At 34.7% G+C, this 21,492-nt stretch overlaps 1 protein-coding gene across 1 annotated transcript in view; it reads left to right on the top strand.

The window, feature by feature from the left end:
- LOC139960239 (uncharacterized) overlaps positions 1 to 21,492 on the top strand; it is a 150,678-nt gene that overhangs the window by 126,043 nt on the left and 3,143 nt on the right. The window contains exons 147-169 of the mRNA XM_071958438.1: positions 985 to 1,098; positions 1,884 to 1,997; positions 3,364 to 3,483; positions 4,353 to 4,466; positions 5,245 to 5,358; positions 6,246 to 6,323; positions 6,921 to 7,031; positions 7,803 to 7,916; positions 8,764 to 8,880; positions 10,071 to 10,187; positions 10,992 to 11,027; positions 12,424 to 12,537; positions 13,347 to 13,460; positions 14,071 to 14,184; positions 14,737 to 15,099; positions 15,797 to 15,919; positions 16,722 to 16,844; positions 17,492 to 17,608; positions 17,981 to 18,094; positions 18,802 to 18,909; positions 19,354 to 19,464; positions 19,910 to 20,023; positions 21,334 to 21,447. Of these exons, the coding sequence (XP_071814539.1) occupies positions 985 to 1,098; positions 1,884 to 1,997; positions 3,364 to 3,483; positions 4,353 to 4,466; positions 5,245 to 5,358; positions 6,246 to 6,323; positions 6,921 to 7,031; positions 7,803 to 7,916; positions 8,764 to 8,880; positions 10,071 to 10,187; positions 10,992 to 11,027; positions 12,424 to 12,537; positions 13,347 to 13,460; positions 14,071 to 14,184; positions 14,737 to 15,099; positions 15,797 to 15,919; positions 16,722 to 16,844; positions 17,492 to 17,608; positions 17,981 to 18,094; positions 18,802 to 18,909; positions 19,354 to 19,464; positions 19,910 to 20,023; positions 21,334 to 21,447 (2,778 nt within the window). The remainder of the gene's footprint in view (positions 1 to 984; positions 1,099 to 1,883; positions 1,998 to 3,363; positions 3,484 to 4,352; positions 4,467 to 5,244; positions 5,359 to 6,245; positions 6,324 to 6,920; positions 7,032 to 7,802; positions 7,917 to 8,763; positions 8,881 to 10,070; positions 10,188 to 10,991; positions 11,028 to 12,423; positions 12,538 to 13,346; positions 13,461 to 14,070; positions 14,185 to 14,736; positions 15,100 to 15,796; positions 15,920 to 16,721; positions 16,845 to 17,491; positions 17,609 to 17,980; positions 18,095 to 18,801; positions 18,910 to 19,353; positions 19,465 to 19,909; positions 20,024 to 21,333; positions 21,448 to 21,492) is intronic.

Below are 21,492 nucleotides of genomic sequence, written 5' to 3'. Positions count from 1 at the left end.
CACTCACAGCTGTTATAGTTTGTTCTTTTGCTCATGTTCACCACCACTAGTCATGTGGGGAAGTCTATTCTTTAGCCACAAGAAAGTGAACCAACTATAACTTAGCTGCAGGATATATTTAGTACTGTAACTGGAATTATTCTTGCCATTTTTTGAGATAATGACATCTGGTTATTCATTAATAGTGGGTAATGCTACTTACATTTATGTATGGCAAAATGTTTGACCATTTCTCAATATCAGTGTCTTAAATATTGTTGTCTTTTTGTATAGTGTGCACAAGTATTATTTTCTCATTTACATGTTTAGACATTTTATATTTATTTTGAGTGTTCACTATTTCACCAGTGCTGGTCATAGCATTCAATGCATTAATTAATTTCTTTACTGGAAAATAAGTCAGCAATTTGATTATTTTATAAGAATCTAGCAATTCCTATAACGAGACATTAATGGTTGTTGCATTATTTTTCAGTTCATTTTTTATCTCTCTTTGATGTTGCTGTACTGAGTCTCTTAAAGGAATAGTGCATGTTATTGCATTAGTCGTCATATCCAGTCTTCTGGTGTGAAAATGTGACAAAAAATATCCTTCTTAATCAATAAAATCTTTGTCCCAATGTCATGACTACCAATATTTGTGGTTATACTTTTATCAGCATAGTTTAGATACTTCGTCTGTGGGTGTTAATACTCTATACATCGTCCTTCCAAAAGTCACCCAAAGTTATATTATCCAAATATTATCTAAAGTTATATTACGATAACGATAACGGGTCATCGTTATCGATAACCCAACGATAACGATGGGTTATGATTATATTGGACGTCACGATAAACCATATAAGTAATGTCCGAGTCATTTGTAAGTAGTATTATTTTCCAGGGTATCACAGGTTGAGCAGTTTTGAGTGTTGCATGTCTCTGTCTGAAAATTTTTTATACAAGACAAAATTTCATTGTCATTATTTTCTTTATATATAGACGTTGATGAGTGTTTAAGCTCACCTTGCTTTAATGGTGCTACTTGTCTGGATCTGATGGGAATGTTTGCTTGTTCCTGCCCTCAAGGATTTGAAGGTCCAAGATGTGAGACTGGTGAGTTTTATTGATATTCCATCCTAGATGTAGATCAGTATCACTAGATCTTACACCAATAGTTCAGTCACGTTTATAGGATTTGTTGCTTGGAAAAAATGATAAATCTCCTTCAATTCTGTTCACCTGTTCTAAGTACAGGAGCTTGACCAATTCAAGCATGATTTCACCTGTAATTAGTGACAATTATGTCAGAAATTATAGCTGAGCCTGTAGTTTTGTGATGGAAAACTTTTTCATGGGTTAAATTTGAAGGGAAAATACAAGTCATTTGAAGGCATTCACTACATTGTAGATATCCATATTGTGGATACCTTCTACTGAGTTGTAATTGACACCTGTTGCTGATATTTGGGTCATTTGGAGTGCTAGTCATGTAAATGCAACATAAGGGATCATCCTCACAACAGTAGAGTTGGTATATAGCTTTACGGCTGTAGGCTATGACCAAATAGTCCCACCTATCCCCCTTCCCCCAAATCCACTCCCCTTGAATTTTTAGTAATCCATCTTTATAAGATATAGGCCAATACCTGAAAAGAAAATTTTGACTGATAATTATTAATACAAGAAAAAAATCAAGCAAATGGATGCACAATAAATTTAACAAAGAAAATGTAGATATTTGTTCCAACGTGTCCCCTCTCCCCCCCCCCCTCTCCTCCCAAATTAATTTGACACATGTCCCTATAAGTGACTTAATGATTTCATTCCTAAATCCTGCATGTATGTTAGCTTGTAGAACACCCTTAGATCATACTACTGACAATTCATCTGACTCACAGAAACTAACGAATGTGACATGATGCCGTGTCTCAACGGTGCAACTTGTATAGATATGGTCGGTGGGTTTACGTGTCAGTGCCCAGCTGGATTCACAGGAGACATCTGTGAAGAAGGTAAAACGATTATTTCACTTCAAAAATACTTTAATATATCACCAAGCAAAAGTATTTAGGCATCTGCTGTAATAACTGATCCCTAATGCTCAGATCTACAGTCCAGATTTTGATTATGCAAATGTATTCAGTCTATGACTCTTCTGTGTTTTTTTCTGTTCCTTGCCTCTATTTTACATAGATGTATTGTATATTGCAGAAACTTGAGTCATTGATGATAGCATTGATGATGAGTCATTGATGATGATTGATTGATGAGTCATTGATGATGATGAGTCATTGATGATAGCAGAGTCCAGACAATTAGTCATTTGCTCTGATTCTTTTTTAGTGACAACTTTGAACCTTAAAGCTTGAGTTTGATCTTCAACAAGAATTATGTTAAATATTTAAATAACGACAATAGTATCAAACTGCAGGACAGAGTTTTACTGGAAATGAAAATTATTAATGAAACAAAGTGTTTAACTTTCCCTGATGTCAGTGTTGCAATTAAATGTGAAGTATAATGAAATAAGAGAAGCAGATTTAGGATTTGAACATTTCAAACCAGCCAGTTGTATATTATTGTCACAAAATAATCATGAAGATGTAATGGAGAAATTAAAAGAAAGTCTTCTGAAATCTGTAAGAGTAATGATCAAGATGTAGTTTAAGCTAACATCTGTTACAAAGTAAATGACTAATTTATCTATTTTTGAGGCCAAAACCAGCAAGGTTACTCAAGTATAAATCTGTGTCATGAATGTCTATAAATATATCAGGAATATCAAATATATGACTTTTAATATTTATGATATTTTACACTCTCCTCTTGATTAGCTCTCTTTTTCAGATATATCCCTTCTCGACAGTTGTAAATCATCATTTAATTACAGTGAAATGGCAAAGGTGTATGGCAAATGGAAATTGTTTTTACTCAAGTAATATCAATTTTGAAATGTTCCCTGCATTGCTATCATTATGTCAAACCTGCTCTCTTGCTCTGCTGGTGTAGGGATGTTGGTTGCTGAGGATATATTTTTTTACAGTTTATACCTTTTTGTTTAGCTCCCATATCCTCTTCTGCTGGTTTACATTTTAATCATGTGATTTGGTTTTTCATTTTTATCATGCAAAAAGCATCATCACCTCATTCATGTTTGATGCATAAACATTTCCTATTGCTCATTGCCCCCATGCATATGTATTAACATGCATATGTATGACACATGATTGCTCATTGCCTCCATGCATATGCATTGCAGATGATTGCTCATTGCACATGCATTGCAGATGATTGCTATTTCTTTATTTCTGATTGCTTCTCATGCATATGCATTTCATTCGATTGTTATTTCTTTATGATTTTGCTTGGTGGGCTTAGAACTAAATGGCTGTGATAATAACCCTTGTCAGAATGATGCACAGTGCACAACTATCCCTGGATCTCTAGAATACATATGTACATGTACACCAGGCTGGACTGGAGATAGATGTGAAATTGGTGAGTTTCTCTAATAAATAATAATAATAATAATTTGTCACAGCTTCCTGGCTTTTCAAGATGAGTGATATCAGTTATTAAAGTCAGCTTCATAACTTGTCTACATAACAGTTTCCACCACTGATGGTCCTTTACAGTATGTGCTGTAGCCTAATTTACAAAAGCTCAGTTTTACTGAAGTTTTACTTTTAGGGTGTGAAGACTCGCGCACAAAGAAACGTCTCATGCCGGTAATCTGACCTAGTTTTGAATGAGGTGTAACAGAAGACACCACCATAGATCCCAGAAAATACACACACTGCGTCTGTAATTAGACACTAGTGCACGGTCAATACATGCAGCTATGGTCAATGCCCACAACACAGTGTACATAGCAGCGTGGACATCTCAGGTCTAGATAAAAGATAACAAGGTATCACGTTTCATTACTGTCTGCATTTTGTAGCGACAAGAAGAAAACGTCATTTGCAAGCAACAGAAAGTTAACTTTTTCAGAGCGCGGCAAGCGGTTTGGGGCGAGTCTTCAATGCATTTAAGGTGCTGGTCCTCACTTCTTCCCTGAACTGTCCTGAAGTTGACAGCACTTTTGGCATTGAAGTTTAGATCAGTGTTAAAACAAAACTTGGTTCTGAGGCACATATTTCCTGCCACCTAGTCTATCCTCTTCTTCTCATTACCAAAGTATTAAATTGAACATGGCCAAACACTAGCAACATAGTAGATGCACAGAGAGTTTGTTAGCAGTGGGTAATATATCGACACAGTGAAGGTTGAATGTTACCTACTTTCATGTGTCCCTTTCCAAAAAATATGAATATTTTCTCATATTTATAGTATTTGGTTTGACTGACGGTGATATATCTTTACAGGCATCGATGAGTGTGCTAGCAATCCATGCTTGGAGGGTTCATCCTGTATTGATGTACTCAATGGATTTATCTGCTCGTGTAGGGCAGGATTTACTGGAATCGATTGTAGTGAAGGTATTTACTACGATACATTATTGATAACACACATTCTATTTATTGTGAGAGACTGCAAAAAGGGGAAAGACAAAATGACATGATGTTTGAGATGTTAAAGCAACATCTTATAAGGAAACTGAAATACTTCAAAAAAATATCACCTCACTTTATTATCTTAACCAATCAAAAGAGAGTATAAAATCAACTGTCCCATAGCTTAGTTGCTGAGGTGCCCATGATTATCACTGAGAGTTACAAGGACGGTGAAGAAACAGGCTCATTTAGAAGCCATCTATGATTCTCATAAGAAAAATAAATATCCTGATTTGTGGTCTCCATAAGTGGTTGGTTTGGCATGTATCAGATCCTGATGTGGGTTTTTGATAATTTATCTGAGAACATAAGAATGAGGTAAAAGATCAATTGCATATGTCATTCCTATACTGCTGTACATTATAGAGTGGGAAAAATGAAAAAAAATTACTAAAAAATACATTTTCTTAAATTTCTCAGCTGCTTTAGTCAGTTTATGTAGCATCTATTAGCTCTGAATGCAATGCATGCGATTAGCTACTAGACAGTATATGCTGTTGTATGCTGTTGTAGATTCAAAAGTGTCATACTGTGCATTTAGGTTAACTCCTAAAAAATCTTTGTCCCCTCAATGTATTAAAACTTTTAGATCATACGAAATCCCCTTAAAATAAAACTGATGTAATCTAATCTGCTAATATTTTAACATGATTTCTCAATATTGACATCCTATTTTTGAATTGTCTGAATTCCTCCTCATCAGACTTGGATGAATGTTCCTTCAACCCTTGTCAGAACAATGCCACATGCCTCAACTTTGTTGCCAGGTTTCAGTGTGTCTGTCCTGATGGATTTTCTGGCATAACCTGTGCTGATGGTAAGACAGTCTCAACAACTATTATACAGGTCTTAGTGATGGTGAGGGTGTGGGGGGGGCGGGGGTGAGGGGAGCAGTCTTTTAGTAAAGAGGGGCCAGTCAGTTGCTCGTTCTTTAGAACTATTTGCTAACCGATGAACTTCGGGCACTGTTCATCTATAGCCTTCCATCAAGTGAAACCACAATGTAATTCCTATATGAAGAACTGTGCGACTGCACACTGACCTGGTCATGGTATGAAGTTGTTCAGTGTCACATTTCATACATACATTATGTGAGAGCTGTACATGGTCAAGTTAGAACTACATTATATATGACTTTCCATTTTTAATGAAGTCATATGGCTGTTTGTGTAGATATTGCCAAGACCCTGTGTAGTGTAATCATCCAACAAAGGTGTACTTAGGTATAAAATATTCTTTGTATTCCTGTCGTGAGCTCATAAAACGACACTCACAATATCATGTCATATGTATCATCACTGTCAGCTATACTGAAAATAGACAACATTGTGTTTTTAATAACATTGTTTTCATTTCATGAAGCCTAATTAGCCAGAGTACTATTTAATTAGACTACATTTTAGATATATGAGAAGTGTTCATGTACAGAACCTAATATTCACAGGATCTAGCTATAGTGTATATATAGAGTATATAGAGTATATATAGAGTATATATAGAGGATATATAGAGTATATATCACTTATGTTTAAAGGTTCATTGTTCTCTAATTTACTATTTTGTAGTAATACAGTTTTTAGAGTGATTATTCCAAACAGGTTTACATTTTTTAATTTGCTCATAACATTGAAATATTCTTGCACAAGTTGCTTAATAACCATCTGTTTAATACTTAACTATGATCTTTCTCTTCTCCCTGTTTAGTTTGCGAATCTCCAAATTGCATTGGAGCGGGCATACCCTTGCAAGGGGCAGCTCTACGCATTGAGAGCAAAACGAGAGGTAAGAAAAACAATAACTGCTTTTAATCAACTCTGAAAGTTTTCTTATTGCCCACTTCATGTGTGAAATTTTAAATCATATGTATATATCAGTTTTATTGGTTATGTTAGTATTATGTCTGTTTTTCATGTATATCATTATACTACCATTTACGTTGCATCTTTGCCCTTACCAAAAGTTTGCTTTCTTCTAAAGCAATATTGTGGTAGTTTCAAACAAGCAGAAGTGTATGTCAGTTACATATTGCAAGTTTTGATTGACTGTGAAATAACATCACTGCACCTTACTCTGCTACATGAATATAAAATGGTCTCCATTTGGCAGTCCTTATGGTACTATTTTATTATTGGCAAATTCATATTAGTAGTATTAGAAGAGTATTAGTAGAACAAACCTTTGAAATCTACCTTTGAAATGTAATGAAATGATTTGAAATGATTGAAAATGATTTTGAAATGATTTGAAATGTAAGCATGCTAACATTTCGGTCAATCAAAAGTTGTTGTTTGACCCAAGACTCAACATATAAGAAGGTTTGATAGCAGTTGAATCATATCAATTCTTACCTACCTACCTTACCTACCTAACTACCCACAGATGAGTGCGCTATCTCCAATCCTTGTCTGCACAATTCAGAGTGTATCCAGGGTGTCGATGGCATCGAATGTCTCTGCCTGGACGGATATTATGGAGAATTCTGTGAATCAGGCAAGAAAAATTAACACATTTAATTATTTTCCCATATTCTTCAAGGCTACTTGCTTAAAATATATTATTGGCTTATGCAAAGCAGGTTCTTTTGAAAGGCATATTTGTACCTTTAATAAGATTATAATTAATATGGAGGAATGGCTATAGACATCAGACTTTGAGACATCAACTACCCACAGGTAGTAATGTTTACTGCTGATTAGTTAGACTACTCATAGTGTAGCTTCTGTGTTGTGATCAGAGGTTGGATTCATTGGCATACCCAATCTCATTTTCAGTAGATCTCTATAGCAACCAGTGAATCATAACATTGAAATTAAGCACTGCCGGCAGTGTACCTTTCCTTATGTCACTTATGGTAGTCAGGTGATAGGCAGTAGGGAAACAGCCAATCAGATCATTTGAAAAGTTCTCAAGAAACATCATTTGTTATAACCCTTCTTCTTTTTGGAGGGTGGGGGCATAAGAAAGTGGTTATCCTTTATAACCAGGTTCCTCTTTTCCACTGAAGTTTAGTTGAACAAGTTTTAGTACAAGGTCTCTTAAAGTTTTGGGTTTTTGGTAAAATGTTGGTGTTACCTTTTAATAATTACAATCGCCTTCTCTTTCATTTTTGAAAACTTTTTAATTGTTTGAAGTGTGACACAATGACTATTGATGGTACGGTCATTTTGGATGCATAAGAATAAAAGGATCTTCATTTATAAGTTTGCAACCCACCCATTGTATTTCTTACTTTATTTCTATATTCTTTATCATAAATCACAGAAGTGTTAGAATGCCTGAGTTCACCGTGCCTTAACGGAGGTACTTGTATGGAAGAAATCAATGGCTACTACTGTCTGTGTCCAGAAGTAGTTTTTGGAAAACATTGTCAGTTTGGTAAGTTGAATTGAAGATCATTTTATGAAGGGGAAATCATCATCATTAAATTATTCCCTAACATGAACAGATAAAATTCTGCAAGTTGATTCTGCACAGTCTGCATAGTTACAGATACTGCTTCAGTTTAATCCAGTTTTAGATAGATAGATAGAAAACTATATTGTCCATTTCAGAAAACAAAAACCGAAAATGATTTCCCGTCGACAGTAAACATAAAACAGTAGGGAATACAAACAGAACCATACAATAAACAAGCTATTAGTGAACAACTACGAGAATAAAACTAAATAAGCAGAACCAGAACAGTTACAGAAGCGGCACAGAGAGCTGCAAGTGACAGATCACACACTGTGGCCAGATTTCATTACACGCGAGTTAAACAAGTGTATTGCCTCAGGTAAGAAAGAAATACGGAACCTGGACGTTTTAGTATGGCCTGTAATCGTATCCCGTATCTGTTGAACATGATTAGACTGTACAAAGGGTGTGCACAAATAGTTCTTTACAGTCTTCACAATGACTACTGCCCCATTCATAAAATCGTGTTTGTAGTTTGATGTATAACATGCCTCAGTTTACATGCTTTTCTGTCAATAATTGTATCCTCCTTTATATCGTTTTGTCAATAATTTTATTGTTCTTATTTGAATTGAACTTTATTGTCCACAATCGGAAATTCGGCTTACACAGGTTGTAAACGAAAACAAAAAAGCAATAGTACAAGTATCAATAGACTGCGATACACATACAGTAATACAAACATACATACAGCAAGTCCTACAAATAAGAAACTTATCTTCTCAACTTATTTGTTTCTCAACTTCTTTGTTTCTTTTTGTGATAGATTTCTCTGGTTGTTTCCTGAATCCATGTGAGAATGATGGTACCTGTGTAGAGACTCCTCAGGGAGGTCACAAATGCATCTGTCAACCTGGATGGACTGGAGCTTCCTGTTCTGAAGGTATGAGACTTGAAACCTGGAAAACTTTATAGCAAGTTTTATTGATCTTTGCCTACATAGAAAAATTTCAAAATAGGGTTATTTGTTATCTTTCTTAAAAGCTGTCTTCTCACATGTGACATTCTATTTCAGTATTCACCGCTCTAAATATCTTAACTACTTTAAACCTTTTTCTTTCCAATTTACTTCTACCAACACAAGAAGCTTCTTATTAATACTTTTCTTATTTAAAGGCTGTCACAGTGTTCAGAGTTCACAGTTGTTTACAGTGTTGGCTATGTTAGGTATCTCAAATTAAATGATACTGTACAACTTTCTTCATATCGCATTATCCACATGTGGATGGATGCTTTAGCCTAGTAGTTTAGTATATACATTGTCTGTCATTATTTTGAATGTTTAAAGGTGTATCAGTGAGGAATCCAAATGAAGCCAGATATGGATCTCCCTTCTACCCTTTAATATATTCATTATTTAATGTTATTAGAAGTAAACCACAAACCAGCCATCAATGTCAATGTCCTCTTTGTACCACTTGAAAAAGTCATCAGGTCTTTTAGTAGAACAATGAGCATTTGTTTCAACCCTCAATTGTTCTCCATGCTCTTCTTCTATTACATTAAAAGTTATTATTATATTTAAAGTAATTAGAGGTAAACCAACAGCCATATTACAAATCATTATCCTCTTTGTACAACTTGAAGCAGTCATCAGGTCCTTTACTAGAACAATGAGCATTTGTTTCAACCCTCAATTGTTCTCCATGCTTGCGCTTCTTCTATTACATTAAAAGTTATTATTATATTTAAAGTACTTAGAAGTAAACCTCAAAACAACCATATTACAAATCAATATCCTCTCTGTACCACTTGAAGCAGTCATCAGGTCTTTTAGTAGAACAATGAGCATTTGTTTCAACCCTCAATTGTTCTCCATGCTCTTCATATTACATTAAAATTTATTATTATATTTGAAGTAATAAGAAGTAAAGCACAAAACAACCATATTACAAATCAATATCAGTACCACTTGAAACAGTCATCAGGTCTTTTAGTAGAACAATTTGCATTTTCAACCCATAATTGTTTAAATTACTATTACTTGTGAAACAGTTAATTACGTTCTAGCTCTTTTCTTGAAACTCTGAACCTTAGGGCTAATGATTTTGTTGTTTTCGTTTCTTCCATCAGATATTGACGAGTGCAGTAGCAGTCCTTGCCTCAATGGTGGATTGTGTATTAACCTCTTAAACAACTTCACTTGTCATTGCGTCCACGGCTGGACGGGGGCGCTATGCCAGCAAAGTGGTTTGTCGCTAATTCTGCTACGCTTTGTCACGCATTATTCCTCCTCCTTCACTCTGTTGATATTTCAACCATATTCCATCACTGTACTAATTATCTGATACTATCTTCATGTTTGCACTTATTATCTCTTTGGCTGCTTATCAAAACCAGTAAGGATTTTGCAGTATGTTGACAAAAAACCAAATTATAATTTTCCACAAGATGATTCTAGTGGGTCGAACCGTTATAGTATTTTCTTACATCTGATGAACTTTCACCACTAAATTTTCTAAATTATATAAGTTGGGACTCCTGGCCAACAACTTTTTACCAACTACTTAATGGCATTCAATGCAAGCCATTTTCACAACATTTTCAAGTAGTGACTTCAATAGAATGAAAAATGTAATGTAAAGTAGTGATTGTGACATCACAAGTCTGTATCCTATTTGAGCTGAATATTTGAATAAATCTTGCCTTGGCTAAATATTCCTTGAATAATTAATAATCATACAGAAGTGTCATATTTCTGTTAATATCATATCTCTTCCCTCTTATAAATTTCTTCCCTACCATTTCGTCTGTCTAAATACTGGAAATGATTTTTTTCCACTTTTCTTTATCTTTCGTATCCTTGTCGCTGTCCTGCACATTATATTCATACCGCAAACCTTCATAACATAACACACTTTCATCCATGCAACCTCCCTCGTTTAGTCTAACATTCGTCCACTCTTTGCCGTTTCACTGTTCGTATTGTTGTTTATTATGATAACGGTCACACTCATTTCCTTTCTTCACCACAATTTGATCTTCAACTCACAGAACAACCTATTCAGAGAAGAAGCTTGAGGATTGTTGGTAAATTTTTATAAATTTTAGAACAAATTGTAAACATAGAAAATGTACGTACCAATATACTAAGTAATTAGTTGTAATAGGGGTAGAGGTATGAAGCAGCACCAGCATGAGGGGAGGGGGCAGGGGGGGTAGCGGGTGGACTATTAGGACAATGTCATTGACTGTTTTTCACTTTACAGCCATATCCCTTTCTTACCAGGGGTCTATTCTGTACCTAGTGTATAATTTTTTCTCTTTTTCCCCACAAATTTGTCACATTTCGAAACTAAAGTTAGCATCAGTGGTCATTTACTTCTTTAGTCCAGTTTCTCATATACAAAGTGGGTTTGGCTGCATACTTTTGCTGTGGAAGTGTAGCGGGTGTTGACTAAATGTTGAAATTTGTTCAAAAAATCAACAGGTTGGTCCCATTATTTTCAAAAACTATCAGATTGTTTCCATTGCAGCATATTTCATAAAGAGAACTTAAGCTGCAAGTTTAACCAGATGCCTAAATTGCTATTAAGAACAACCTTATGACAAATAATAAAGCATTCATAGCCCAGATAGATTCAGTGGAAATGAAAGACTTTATATATATGTCTTGTAGATGATTCAATGATAGTTATTTGGGGGGAGGGGTGGGGAGGTGTTTAACAGCTTCACATCAGAACTTTTCTTTTCACATGTTTGTTTTCCAATAAGAATCTGTTTGACATTCTATTTAACATTCAAAATTAATATCAACAATCAGCCATCACACTAACTCTGCTTTTTAAATGAAAAAAGGCAGAAACTTTATTATTTCTTGCATTATGATAATGTATGTGATTTATGTTCAGTTAATATTTTATTTATAATAGTTTAGTTATATTTTAGTAATATTTTAGTAGTGTTTTAGTAATATTTTAGTAATATAGTTATAGTTTAGTAATATTTTAGTTATAATAGTTTAGCTAATATTATATAAGAATAGTTAATATTCTTATAATGGAAGAGGTGTGAGATCTGTGCCACAGATTATAATGAGAAAGGGGAACAATTGTATATGATAGTCTTTTATCCTGCTGGGCCATGTTAGTACAGAAAAGAATGCCTTATCATTTAAAATATTTCTAATAGTTTTCAGTTTCATGATGAGTAGATATTTGTTTATGTAATTGATCCATAATGACTAGAAAGTTACAAAATAAAAATCTCAGGTCTCTGATAAAATCACATACTGGCACCGATTTTCCATACAGCAGTATTAGGCAATAACATCAAGAGTGTGTGACTGTGTTTGTATGTGAATGGTTTGTGGGGGGGGAGGGTTCTTCTGGAGCCATACAGTAATAATTCAAATTGTCCTTTTAAAGTGTTTCCTCCTCAAAATAAATAAATAAAATAAATAAATGTTGATGCCATTTTTATTCAGCTCATTATTGCCAGACTGTCCCATGTAGGAACCAGGGCAGCTGCTTGAGTGATGAAGATGGATTATACTCATGTCACTGTCCTCCTGGATTTGCAGGGGTTCTCTGTGAACTCGGTAAGAGCACCTGGATGTGATATTATCACACTTTAAAAAAGTTTGCAAATATTGTCTAGCATTGTAAAAGTAATTAGTAAAATAATAAAGGCAGAGTAGAAACCGTCTTGAAAATAAACATGTGACTGATAAACAGTACTTAATTGTTATCAATAAAGCCTCCACGAGGGCCAAAAATGTCTTTCGTTGGATCAAAGGGCCACACAATCAAAATCCTGGTATATCTAGATTAAACAATGTGCATGGTAGGCTGGCACAGTGCTCAATGTTCAATGCCTAGGAAATTTCGGGCCTACATTAGTGTAAGACTGTGGGCTAATTTTTTTTTTTTTTTTGAAGACCGGATTGACGTTTTGGTCGTCCAGATTTGGGGTTGTCTATGAGAGTATCCAATTTGAAAATGGGAAAGCTGGAATGAGAGTAAATGTAAGATCTGGAATCAAATAAGAAAACTCTGACTTAACTTGTCTAGACTATCTCTCTGTTGAAACGTTGATCTATATTAGGTAAATGGATTAACTTAGTATCGATAAAGGTGATAACCATTGGAATCTAACTTTGCTTGTTAAAGCAGAATGGTTTTTACAAATTTCATAAGTTACATCAGGGTGGGGTGGGATGGAAGGGACATGACCTTTTCCCATGATAATAGAATATCTTGTTATTGATACATCACTCATTTTGTGGGATAGCAGGAAAATGAAAATTTTAAACCATCTATAAAGCAAGAAATACATACATGTTGTTACAATGGATATCTCAGGTCAGTGGTAAGAGATAACTAGACCAACCCTTCTTGTCTATTTCAGATATTGACGAATGCGAATCATCGCCTTGTGGTGGAGGAGGCACTTGTACTGATGGAGTGGATTCATACACCTGTACATGTACTGAAGCATGGACAGGAGATGACTGCACTGAAGGTAAAATAGTAATCAATTGTTTATTGCTTTCATCCTCAAAATTAAAACAAATTTTAAGTCCCAGTAGGAAAATTAAGATAAACCATCCAGTAGAAAGTAGGTAATAAAGCAGTATTATAATAGCACAGTCAAAGTTGTATCCTGCTTTGCATCCTGTCTTTTTGTAATAAAAAAATTGTATAATAGTTTGTAATTTTTGTAAATAATTAACTGTTATTTTCTTTGCTCTTTCAAATTTGTAAATAATACAGAATGGTTGTAACAGATAAAAGTAAAACAAATAGGACTATTGACTACTTATTACCTACAGTCTGCCTAGAAAGGACTATATCTACTATATCTACTCCTTTGTAGACGGTGACAATTAACTTTCAAAAGAGGCAGCAAGCAAATTGATACTGATTGCACCTTGTTTACCACATGTAGGCTTTGTTGTAAGCCCGGATATATCCATGAAAAATGAACACACTTCTCCTGTGGGTATATCCTTCACAAACAAGAACTCATGAATAACGATAAACTTATCAATATTCATTCCATCATATCATGAATAAATCAATTGTTCAATCATTCATGAGTCAATGTTTTGTTTATACTTCTCCTCTTTTAGATGTCAATGAATGTTTAGCCAACCCCTGTCTGAACGGAGGTCACTGCATCAACATGGTTGGTCACTTCATCTGTCAGTGTCCGCAGGGACAGTCCGGACCGCTATGTGAGACAGGTGAGTCAAACATCACAAGATAGGAGAAGAAGGTGCAGCAAAATTGTACATGTAGCAGGGTTGTAGCTGCCAACAAAGGAAGGAGTGATATGATTATTATTACATTTGTGCTGTTTTTCTTTAGCAATGATATTTTTGTAGCAAAATTTTCCTGTAGAATATGGTATCCAAAGAGGAAGGTAATTTGCTCAGAATGTTAGATCAACCAGTGAATGATGCACCTTGGTGTGACTGTGTCAAATATTCAAGAACCCAAGTATTCAGATTTGAATTCCTATGACAAACAACCAACATCAAACAACTATTCTTTATTCCCTCTCCCCAGAGACCTCACTTCCCAGAGACCCCAAACTCTTGGTTCACCTTCCCTCCCCCTCCCCTTCCTAGACTTCTACATAATTATATCAGTGACATGATTTAAAATACATTGATATCCTGATTTTTTTTGTCTTAAGCCAATGAATGCTATGAGGAACTAGAGCTACCATGCAGAATTATATCAGTGACATGATTTAAAATACATTGATTTCCTGTTTTTTTTCTTCTCTAAAGCCAACGAATGCTACGAGGAACTAGAACTCCCAGTGACCGGTACCCTGTTAATCACATCTCCAAACTACCCCATGCCGTATAAAAGTGACCAGTCCTGTCGCTGGATCATCACAGCACCGACGACGGATCACACCATGAGGGTCATCTTCAGAGACTTCAGTACCGAAGCAGAATTTGATTTCTTGGAGGCCGGTGACGGTAACCAACCCAAAGAGGAGGATTCTCTGGTCTTGAGAGCATCAGGAGATGGTATCCCAGCTAACTTTGACTCTAAGGGACACCAAGTGTGGATAACCTTCATCTCAGATTCCAGGAATTCACTTTCTGGTTTCTCTATTGAGATCATGGACAGCGAGCTGGCAGGTAAGGGACCAATCACACAGTTCTTGTCGGTTGTTGCTGGGGCAACTGAAAATATTATCTTTCTTCTTTGTGATGTTGCCTAGGAGATATGAGGTAGTCTGTCACACAGATTACAATGTCTGTGTACTCCAGACCATTTCTATACTGTTATCCTTTTCTTGCTGTCTATCTATCCAGAGATTTCATCTTTCACAGTGTTATGTTTCATAGGAAATATGAGCTTGTCTATACCCCAGCCCATTCTTGCTGTGTTATCTTTTCAATGCTTTTACTCTACCCAGGGATGTCATCTATCTGAACCTCTCAGTTATGTTAGTTGCCATTGAATACTATTTCCCACTTATATATATATGACCTGTACAAGCTGTTCTATTAACCATAATAACGAAATGAAAATGAACCAAACCAATTAAATGAAGTCATTTACAAGAACAGGGATATAAACACATTGCTGTTCTGGAGGGTCTAGAAAGAAACCACAAAATAGAAAAACTTATGAATTTTGTGTAATTTGTAATTACCAATATAAATATTTCTACTTCTCTGTGAAGAATGTGGTTGATATAACAGTACCATGTTACAATTTTCATGATGGCAACACTGTTCTTTTAGATTTGCATGCAAAATTCAGATTTCAAACTACAATCTGTCTCATTTGGGTTAATTATTTTGATTTATTCTTTTGTTTGTATTTAAGTTGGTTGTAATGGTGCACCCTGTCTCCATGGATCTATATGTCAAGATCTATCAGCTGGATCTTATAGATGCTTCTGTGCCAAAGGCTGGACCGGTGAACTCTGCGAATCATCAACTCCGGAAGGTAAATTTATATACACCTTGATGTTGGTTTGTTGAAAGATGGTATTGCTGAAATATGTTGCATATATAAACTGACATCGTGTCAAATTAATGTGGAAAACAAAATCATTTTTTAGTTTTGTTAGGATACAACAACAAAATTTTAGTTTTATTAGAAGATTTATTAAGTGTCTATCAAGTACAAAACTGTAAGAGAAAGATACAATAACGCTCATAGATTGTACATTAACAGCAACCATCAGTCAAGAATATATTGAAGCAAAGTTGGACTCAGTCAATAAATTCTTTAAATCATTTGCTATTTCAGCTTATGGAGATGAATTGTAATCATCAATAGATCAGATAAAAAAAAGCTTTCACTGTTTACAAATATCACTCTACTTAACATTGTGGTAAATGAGATTTATGATTGGTAATTAATATTATTTTAATACTTGACTGATAAAAAAGTAACAAAAAATTTGCAGTTTGTGTTCTAGCTCACCTCTTCCTGTCTCCTTAAAATCACAGCTCAAAGGTCATCAAAGGTCATCAGTATGCCCGTCATATTTTAGCAGGGTTATAAAGTACTGTAAAGTACTTTCCTAAGGTTTATGCCTACAATTATTCTCAAGCAAGCATTAGTGTACAATTACACAATACAATATAACAGGGAAGGAGGTCTAATGAAAATAGTAAAACCGTTGTTGAAGATCATTCTTTGCTTTTTGCAGTTTATCTGCGAGCAAGCCTGATGAAATATAGAGGGCAGTATATAAGATTAGGGCAGTATATAAGATGTTTATTGTTGGGGTTTCTTTCAGGTTCAAGTCCTTGTGACTACCACCAGTGTGCCAATAGTGGATCATGTACTCTGACAGATGTATCAATCACAGGATATGCATGCTCTTGTCCAGAAGACTTCTACGGAGAATTCTGCGAATATTGTACGTAATTAGTACAGTACAGTACAGTCAGGAAAAGAAATAATGAGAAAAAAGAACATTTAATTTTTTTGGAGTTGAATTTACATCTTGATTTATTTCCAAACTACCTTTTTAATTCCAAACTTTGTTTTGTAATCACTCATTGGTTGACAATATTTAAATTTGAGACATTGAAAATGGTTTGTGGTTAGTTCAACCAGTTTTAAATATCAAAGAAGTTCTAAAGCATTGGTTTGCAAAGTATTAAAATAAAGACTGCTGGCAATGTCATGGCTGTTTCTTACCCATTAAGACCTTATTTAACACACAAACAAACATTAGCATGTTTCATTGTACCTCATCAGCCTCTCTTGATAGAAATATTAGGAAAGAAACCCAAAGAAATGAATTTAAGTTTCTATTTTATTTATTTAATTTTTCACATTTTTTGCAATATTTCTTATAACCTGAATATGTTCTTACCTGATACTTCAATGTGCATATGCTCAGTTTAGGTGTTGAAAGCTGACCCTGATTAATGCCACAGCAATTAATAGACAGCAGAGCCTTCTATGTTTATATAATTTCAATGATCTGAGCAAAAATCTATGGAAAAATAATTGAAACACATCATCTCAAAGATGCATTTATTATCTTCTCATTTCCAGATATACAAGATCCTTGTGCCTTGTCTCAATGTAGGAATGGAGCGACCTGTGAAAGTTACGGTGACCAATATTCCTGCAGATGTGTACTTGGTTTCATGGGCACTTACTGCGACACTAGTGAGTCAACCACGCTGCCCTTTTCTAAATTATACCTACCAAGCAGGAAATGTTCTTAATAGTTCAGTCGTTATTATGTGTCAGTGCGGAAGAAATGTGTATCCGTTCTTTACTTTACAAATATATGAGCGTCTTTTTTGACGGATACCAGCGCATTATAAATGTGCATTATTATTATATAAATCTACCATTGATTGTCCTTGTTTTGATGTTTTCATAGGAGGAACTCCTTAACATTTAAGATTGTTAGACATCATTTTCACTGAAAATATTCATAGCAGATTTATGTATTCCATTAATTAAAAGAGACAGCCATGTTTTCCCCTACTTTCTCCATAAAGCAATACTAATCGGTACTTTTGTTGCTTCTAGATATTAATGAGTGTGATAGCATACCGTGTCTCAATGGAGGAACCTGTAATGACAACATCAACAGCTATACCTGCACCTGTCCACGAGGATTCTCAGGAAAACAATGTGAAATTGGTTAGTTCTCTTTTCTCATTCTAACAATCTCAGATTTTTATGACATTTATAATATTTCTCAAATATTTCCTTTAAAGGGAGATAAAAAAATCATACTGAAAAACTGGTATTAAAAATTACAGTGTGAAAATTGTCAGATTTGACTTTCATTAATAATTTTCATCGTGGATGCTCAGACTGTTATGTCTTTTCACAGCTGACCTAAATTTTGCTAAATCTGTATCTTGTTACAACTGACCTGAATCATTTCATAACTTTTTTAATCGATGAATTGGAAGATGTTTGATGAATTATGAAAGATGAATTATGAAAGATGAATTGATGAATTGAATTGATGAATTGAATTGAATTGATGAATTATGAAAGATGAATTATGAAAGATGAATTGAATTGATTGAATTGATTGAATTGAATTGATTGAATTATGAAAGATGAATTATGAAAGATGTTTGATGAATTGATGAATTAGAAGATGTTTCTTTCAATTGGTTGCTTTCCTTTAGTTGAATATTTTTAAAAAAACAGCATTTTTTATATCTGGCTTTATTTTCTCTACTCTCATGGTTAAGAATGTTCCTAATCTGACTGTATTCCTGATGGTAATAGATTAAACATAATTTACTGTGACTGTTGAGAATAAAAGACGTTCAATGAGTAACATTTCATGTCATTGAGTACTTGCTTCTGTTGATCCATTTAATCATCAGATCCCTGTTCAACATCTCCTTGCCTGAATGGCGGTGAGTGTTCCATGAAGGATGGTACCTTCTCCTGTCACTGCCAACCAACATTTACTGGTCTCAATTGTGAAATTGGTGAGTAGCAGTGTCATTCTACTTGTAATAATTCTGAAAAATAAAGATAGTATAAAGAACAATGAAACTTTTTATACTGCATCTTTACATCAGGAAGTTGTACATTTTAACTGACTGAAATAATACTAATACCCTATGTACTGTGCGGCTTGAACAAAGTTTATGCACGCTTCATATCATCCCAACTTTATACATATTGCTCATTTTGTAGACTCACATCTGAAGCTTGTATTCACAGTCATTTTCACTATTAAGTTAAATGCTGGCCAAATATTTGGTTTTGTAGTATGGAAGAATTGCCTTGACATTCACTGGCACCCTTATACTTAATACTTAATACTTAATAGACATCCTTATGCATTAAGAGGTCATATCCTTTTGTCACTATATCCTATACTCTGTATTGTAATCTTTGCAATACATCCATATTTTTTCATCCTTCAGTCATTCCATGCGAGACTCTCCCCTGCTTGAACGGTGGTACATGCTTACCTGATGGTAACTCATACCACTGTGTCTGTCCTAAAGACTTCACCGGCCTTATTTGTGAATTATGTAAGTTCTCTTTTACTTGATAGGTATAATCCTTATTAATTCCTTTTAGGAAGGGATGTTTGTAATTCAGTACCATCGTAAAGTAATCGTTTTTGTTTATTCCAATGAACATGTTTTGCAATATACAAGATTCATTTTGTACTATATACTGACCTGTTTCTTGCCATGCGACTGCATTTGACTGTTTTTTCTTCATCCAGAAAATAGTAAAATATTAACCTGCATCTTTTAAATACTAACATTTTATGTGGATGTTCTATTTCTATGTAGCATTATGAAGGTTTATTTCCTGTAATTTCATACCATCTTATGCCCTAAGTTTGAAATTCTTTTTAATTTACTTTATTAAATATAAATTCTTTTTAAGTATCAGTTAGAAATTTGATGAGTTTTGTATTTTCTTAAGCGTAATGTTTGAATACATTTTGTCTTTGTGTAATTTCAGCTACTGGATCATCTTGTAGTGATAATCCCTGTGTGCATGGTCAGTGTAGAGACTATGGAAACTTTTACAGATGTGAATGTGAAACAGGGTGGGAAGGATCCCATTGTGACATGGGTAAGTATCTTGCATCCCTTGACGATCCTTAATACCAGAACACCTCTCTGATGCTGTAACCACCTATTAAAGGCATTGAAAACTCACCCCAAACCTTGTTATCTTTTATCTAGACCTGAGATGTCCATCGCTGCTATGTACACTGTGTTGTGGGTATTGACCGTAGCTGTATGTATTGACTGTAACCTAGTGTCTAATTACAGACGGTAGCAAGCGGTGTGTGTATTTTCTGGGATCGATGGTGGTGTCTAACACTTCTGTTACACCTCATTTGAAACTAGGTCAGATTACCAGCATGAGACGTTTCTTTGTGCGCGAGTCTTCACACCCTTTAAACTTTGCCTGTAAATTTGCATAACTGTGCAGTACATATATCTAGTGATAAACACTATAGCGCCTATCCTCAAATTTCCATTTGATCGCCAATCTCATGGGAGGTTTTCTTTGGAATTGTTAACAGATTTGTATGATAGATGTAACATACAAAATGTGCGTGTGAACTTTCTGCAAGTGAAAATGTTACAGTTTCTATCTCATTTGGCAGACTCTTATCAAACCTGCAATGCATAAAGTAAACTTTTACCATCTAGCTGAATGGTTTTAATTACAGTAATTACTTTAAAAAGACAAAGTTTCACTCTCACCGTTGCCATAGTTTGTGTTTCATCATAACAAAATTGAAAGTATGAAGCTGTGAACATGTGCGAAGTCAATTTTAATAAAACATGCATGTTTTGATTTGATTGTTTTCTTTACACCACTTTGTTTCCATTTTGCATTCGAGTTTCCAATACCTTTTTTTGTTGTTCTTATTTACTACTTAATTTTCAACACTCTTGCTTGAAATTTGTGTGTTACTAGACTTCTTTCTTGTATTGTATCATCCTTTTTTATCCTGTTTCAAAATGTGTAAATAATTTTTGAACTCAAGAAATGGTAGACAAAACCAATTGCATGTCAAACAAGGAAGGTACACCCTTGAGAAAAGTAGGGAAATCCTTTGCAAAGAATTTGTCGGAAAGAGTGACTCCATTTACAAGCGTCCATCGTCCAAGGGGTCAAGATCATATGCTGTCCTGCGTTGGACATTTCTTCTTTTGAAATGACCACTGACACCCTCTACCTTCAATATAGACATGTGGCCTATTAAGCATTAAAAATTTGTTTCTATTGTACCAAGGAAAATAATTAAACTAACATCACCAAGGATACTATTCATTAATGTGACATAATGTTACTTTGATGACATTGTAACTGAATCTTAATGTACACTCAGATGACATTCCTGTTTCTCTTGTTTTCTTCCACAGATATTGATGAATGCCTTATCAGTCCATGCCAGAACAATGGTGTGTGTCTTAACATACTAGGTAGCTACAAATGCCAGTGCAAAGAAGGCTTCTCCGGTCCTCTGTGTGAAGAAGGTAATTCGTATAGCTTATAGTTAATATCATTCGTTAAAAACGAAG

This window comes from Apostichopus japonicus, chromosome 19 (assembly GCF_037975245.1).
Source record: "Apostichopus japonicus isolate 1M-3 chromosome 19, ASM3797524v1, whole genome shotgun sequence".
NCBI lineage: Eukaryota > Metazoa > Echinodermata > Holothuroidea > Aspidochirotida > Stichopodidae > Apostichopus > Apostichopus japonicus.
Note: the sequence above shows the minus strand (reverse complement) of the source record. Positions and strands in the feature narration are given on the sequence as shown.